Source organism: Montipora capricornis, chromosome 1, assembly GCF_036669925.1.
Source record: "Montipora capricornis isolate CH-2021 chromosome 1, ASM3666992v2, whole genome shotgun sequence".
Classification (NCBI taxonomy): Eukaryota; Metazoa; Cnidaria; class Anthozoa; order Scleractinia; family Acroporidae; genus Montipora; species Montipora capricornis.
Window position 1 is genome coordinate 7,818,391 of NC_090883.1, and position 5,000 is coordinate 7,823,390.

Sequence of the window (5,000 nt, forward strand, 5' to 3'; positions counted from 1 at the left end):
TGATGTGAAACAAGCAAACAGTGTATCGAAAAGGGCACGTGGATTTTGCACACCCGTGGTTTTAAGTTTTAAGTTTAAATGATATGAACAAGAACTTACTTTGACAGTTCCTTTAAATATTGACTGGCGTCGATTAAGTATTAGGAAATGAAATATAAATCTTATTCGCCGGAATAAGTGGTTTCAAAGCCATGGAAATGTACATAAAAGAAACGTTAACACAACGTTTTACCTGTTTAAAGGGATTTTTAGCTGTGAAAGATTCCTCGCTTCCCATATCCCAGATGTTGTGACTCCTTATCCAAAACAACTGTCTCCGTGAACTTGTCACGGTAAGTTATTGCGATATCGGACGACGAGTCGACGCAGTACTTCGGAGGAGGCGTGTTGAGGGAGGGAGCGAATTGCGATCTGGGAAGGAGCGAACATTCCTTTCTACATGGCGTTTATCGAATGCTTGGCATCAAGCCAAACTGATCCACTGAAATTCAGTGGCAGCGTATGGAGTGTAGTGGTACGCTGTATCTTTGAAGCATTTCGACGTCCTGGTTATGAACAATTAAGAACAATATCCATGATGTATGTTACCACTCTTCCCTCCTGTAATGTATGAGGAAACGAGACATCTGTCCTTCACTCAGTAGCCAAGTTCCTTTTTCTCTGTTCAGGATTGCTACTGGAACTCCAAACCATAAATCATCGATAAATCTGTCACTTGTGCCCACATTTCTCATTGTCGTTGGAAATCAGATCTCAATTTAACACAAAATGACTCTGCTTTGGCTTCGCGGAAGCGATTTGTAAAGTGACAAGGGGTGATATGATCTGTGAGACTTTATGTAGCAAACTGTCATGTGATTAGTAGATCAGTTGACACTAATCCACTCAACCACTGGTCAAAACATCCTGTCTTGTTTCGTGAGCATATTTTGGATATAAACAATTCAAAACAATTGCCCATTCGAGTGCAATGACCTGTTTAAACCATTTTTATTTGTCAGTGTCGGCGCTATATCAACTAAATGATGGAATATATTATAGCGTGTTTTCTCTTCTAATTTCTGTCTTTTGTCCTTGAATCCAAGCATCCATATAAAGTCGAAGATGAAGCGTAATAACAGAGCAGGACCTCGTCAAAGTTATAACTTCGCGTCAGGAGCTCATTAAGGGGAGCCTCTATCTCCAATAATTCCTTGAGGCAATTCTTTCCTGAGTAAATTTATTTTTAGGAACAGGTTTTCCGCGAAAAGTATCATATTTTCCTTAATGCTTAGAATCACTCGCCTCTCATTGATTAGTACCGGTAAAAGCTCTGAAGCCAATGAAACTGCGCTGGGTCGTCCAGTGCTATTACAACTGGTTAATATGAATGCAATGCGACTAAAATGAGCCCTACGCTGGCTGTGGCTAATGCATAAGGGGTCATTCATCGAGATTTAAGACCCTTTCATTTATTATTACTTCAACTTCCAATTTATGCAATTGCTGAAGTGGGGATTATTCTCTCTCGCCATCCAAATCGCTACACTAGGCTCCCTTCTAGTTCTCTTGATTAACGATGCGTGGTTTTGTTTGCGACCCAAACCGATTACATCTTACTTGCTCGTAAAGATTACTGCAGTTTGTCATGGTTCATCATTTCCAAATGGCATAGCAAAGGCATAACTTTCTGCTCATTTACTTTGAGACCCTGACAGTTGGCCGAATTATGATTCGAATCTACGACCACTGGCATAAGTCTATAGCCTTCTCGACTGAGCCAGCCGGGTTAGCGGTTGTACCGATGCACCTTTACACAACGAGACAAAACCTCTTCAATATATATTTGCTATCCATTTAAAAAATAATAATGCCCTCCAAAACGTTTATTGAACTCTAGATGTAATTTTGCCAAGTTTCCTTGTTCGCAAAACACGTATTTGTATTATTTAACTATAGGATATGAAAAAAAGCTAAATAGATGATCCGTTTATTTCATTTGAACTCACATTCTTCATTCAATTTATTAATTGTTCTCTTTTTATTTCAAACTTTCAGTGGTTATATTGCAATTAAATAGTTTTGTTAAATCTTCTTACAAAACAATATATTACATTCCATTATCATACCCTGAAAAATCCCCTGGCAAGTTTTAAGGTAAACTGGACTGTTTCATTTGAGTGTAAATGCCTAAAATATTTCCCTTTTTTACAACATTTTATTCCCTCTGGTTAGAATCAGTTATGAAGGTGAGATTTTGGATAAGCCGAGACGAAGGGAGATGGGAGAGTCAACAAATCTGTATCCGAACTTTGATATCGTCACTTGGTCAAATGGGTCGAAAGCATGCCGGACAAATTTTGCTTGAAAAGGTGAACAAATTCCTTCATGAATGGAACGAATCTACAAATGCCAAGAGAATATAAGGTGAGAGAGGGAATCCCTGTGCCCCATGATAATTATTTTACACCTATTCTTAAATCGCTCCAACGCTGCAAAGGTTATTTTATCTGTTGTTTCCATGACCACGTGACCCACTTTCACACTAACTGACGGTAGCCTCGCAGCTCCTACAAGGTCTCACCTGATTGGAGACCACCCTTGAGGTTTAACAAAAGAACAAATAACAGAAACAATGGACCCTAGAGGATAGAGTTGCAGCCCTTTTGTTTTAGGCCTAGGGTCCATTGTTTCTGTTATTTGTTGTTTTGTTAAACCTCAAGGGTGGTCACCAATCAGGTTAGACCTTGGAAGAGCTGCGACCTAACTGACCAATAAGCTGTCTCCTTCAAACAACCACGCCTCATTAGCTAATAATAGCTATCAAATAATTTTCACAGGAATATGGCCCAGTATGGGGGATTCGCTCTCTTACCTCATATAATTATCTTTCAAACTCCCAAGTATAATGTGCCAACTAGGGTTGCATCCTCAACAGATTTGTGGTCAAGTAGTCACAATACATTTTGGGGTCGTGTCTTACCTCATTGAACGGGCTTCAGGATTGGCCCGAAAGAACAATACAAGGAACAAAGATAACAATGGATTTAGAACAGAAAACAATAGGAAGTACTACACTATACAGCCAATTAAATATAGTGTTCAACAAGAGGTACGACACTACCCCGTACCCACAATTCGCACTTGTTAACAATAAAAGGGCAATGGTTCCAACCAATATGATTGTCGTTAAGAAGGTGTTCGATACGTTTGTTAGACACTCGAGAAACGAATTCCATTATGATAACTTCTTCCATTTGACAGCTCATCTCAGCATCTGCAAAATGAGTATTTTCCGTATTACTTTTCAGACTTTTCATTCTTTTTTTCAGATTGGAAATGTAACTTTTTCCATAAAAATTATATTTTATCAAGTGAAGTGAAAGTGAGTTTGCATTATTATCAGGTTTGTTCTCAAAATAGTGGTGAGTGTACATGTAACTGAAGATTTGATGAAGAGGTCGCCCTTTTGAAGCAGAAATACTGCACAGAAAGCCTTTTTAATGAACGGCTCTGCCTTACTTGTTTCTTACAGATGTTTGAAATTCAAGTCATGGTAAACCCATGTGGAAAATGATTCCTATGGACAGGTATTGAAGGTATTCAGGATTGCCTTAATTTACCCTTACCCAATCAAATTCTTCCAGGTCTTTTTCGTCATCATAGCTGTGTTAAAATATAAACAACGGATGCTCCCATTAGAACTTATTTTAAATATTTATTACTTGAAAATAACTCGACTGGTATTCTTGGTCACTTTGTCTGTTTTCTATTGCCCAACAGTAAATACGTGGCTCTTGGAACAAAAGTAGGAACAGTCAACTGAGTTCAAATCAGAATGATAGAAGCACATGGGTGGAAGGAAGGTGTATGGAGAAATTGATGAATGAATTGGAACGGAAAGGGAAATATATAGAGGTTGATGAGGGGGGAAGATGGCTATAAAGGAAAGAGCGGAGGGTAGGAGGGGAAGGGTTGGATGAAGGAAGCAACTACTAAGAAACTTTAAATGAATGGTTGGGGAGGATAATTTGGAGTGATGGAACTATGAATGAGTGGATTAGAAGGGTACAAGGGGAACCGATGGAGGGAAGCTCGAATGGATGGGCAGGGAAAGGGAGAGAAAAATGAGCGGGGGAGGAGAGATAAATGGGACTATGAAGAAGCTAGTGTGGAGGAAAGAGGGTGGGGGTGGTGGTGGGGGTGGAGGTGGAGGTAGGGAAGAAGAAGGCAAAGTGTGGAAAAAGGGAGGCAGGTGGAGAAAGAAATTATGGGCTCTAATAAAGGGAAGGAGCTGGTAGGGAGGGAGGGGGAGACTGCATGCCGACAAAGGGAGGAAAGAAGTGAGTGGCAAAGTAATAAATACAGATGGAAAAAGGGAGAGATAAATAAAAGAAGGAAATGCAAGAGGAAGGGATTGAGCTACGATGGGTTCGATAGAGAGGGAAATGAGGGAAGGGATGGAGGGGTAGAGCCATGACGAAACATGGAGGGAAAAGTGTGACGAAAATGATAAAGGAACGGTGGAAAGAAAGAACTAGAAAGGAATGTGTTGGTTGGAAAGGGCAAGATACAATGGAGGCTGGAAGAGAACTAAATTGTTTGCCACATTTCTGTGTTTCGAGGATAGAATAGATTACAATTTACTTGTGCCTTTCCATGAGTTGTAATATACATTACCTCGTGTGTCGAGCATGTATCCTTGAACGCCCAGTTGAATGCTTCAGATAAACTAATATGCTATTCAGGCGTTGAATCACCACATTTTCCTCACTGCAAGGACCGTTTGGCTTTAAGACAACGAGAGTTAAAACGTCAGTACTTGCTTTGCTTTAAATCAATTTTAATACACTAAACAATTCAGAGGGGCATTTTGTCCATGGGACCTGAAAACGGTTGCGGTAAACAGTTAGGACATTTAGGAGTTTAAATCCACCGAAACGTTATTTGGGATGTTAGAGGTTTTCAGTTTGGAAACACAACAAATTAATCTGAGCAAGGCAAAAATGTAAATTTCCATG

At 39.7% G+C, this 5,000-nt stretch overlaps 2 protein-coding genes across 5 annotated transcripts in view; both read right to left on the reverse strand.

The window, feature by feature from the left end:
• LOC138047859 (uncharacterized) overlaps positions 1–854 on the reverse strand; it is an 11,211-nt gene extending 10,357 nt beyond the window's left edge. For both annotated transcript variants that reach the window (XM_068894577.1, XM_068894569.1), the window contains exon 1: positions 233–854. In XM_068894577.1, coding sequence (XP_068750678.1) covers positions 233–277 — 45 coding nt within the window. In that variant the 5' untranslated portion in view covers positions 278–854. The remainder of the gene's footprint in view (positions 1–232) is intronic.
• Positions 855–2,001: 1,147 nt separating this feature from the next.
• The window catches only part of LOC138048281 (uncharacterized), a 23,839-nt gene continuing 20,840 nt past the window's right edge, over positions 2,002–5,000 (reverse strand). For all 3 annotated transcript variants that reach the window (XM_068894618.1, XM_068894599.1, XM_068894651.1), the window contains 3 exons: positions 4,660–4,769; positions 3,609–3,645; positions 2,002–3,256 (listed from right to left, as the gene is read on the reverse strand). In XM_068894618.1, the coding sequence (XP_068750719.1) occupies positions 3,245–3,256; positions 3,609–3,645; positions 4,660–4,769 (159 nt within the window). In that variant the 3' untranslated portion in view covers positions 2,002–3,244. The remainder of the gene's footprint in view (positions 3,257–3,608; positions 3,646–4,659; positions 4,770–5,000) is intronic.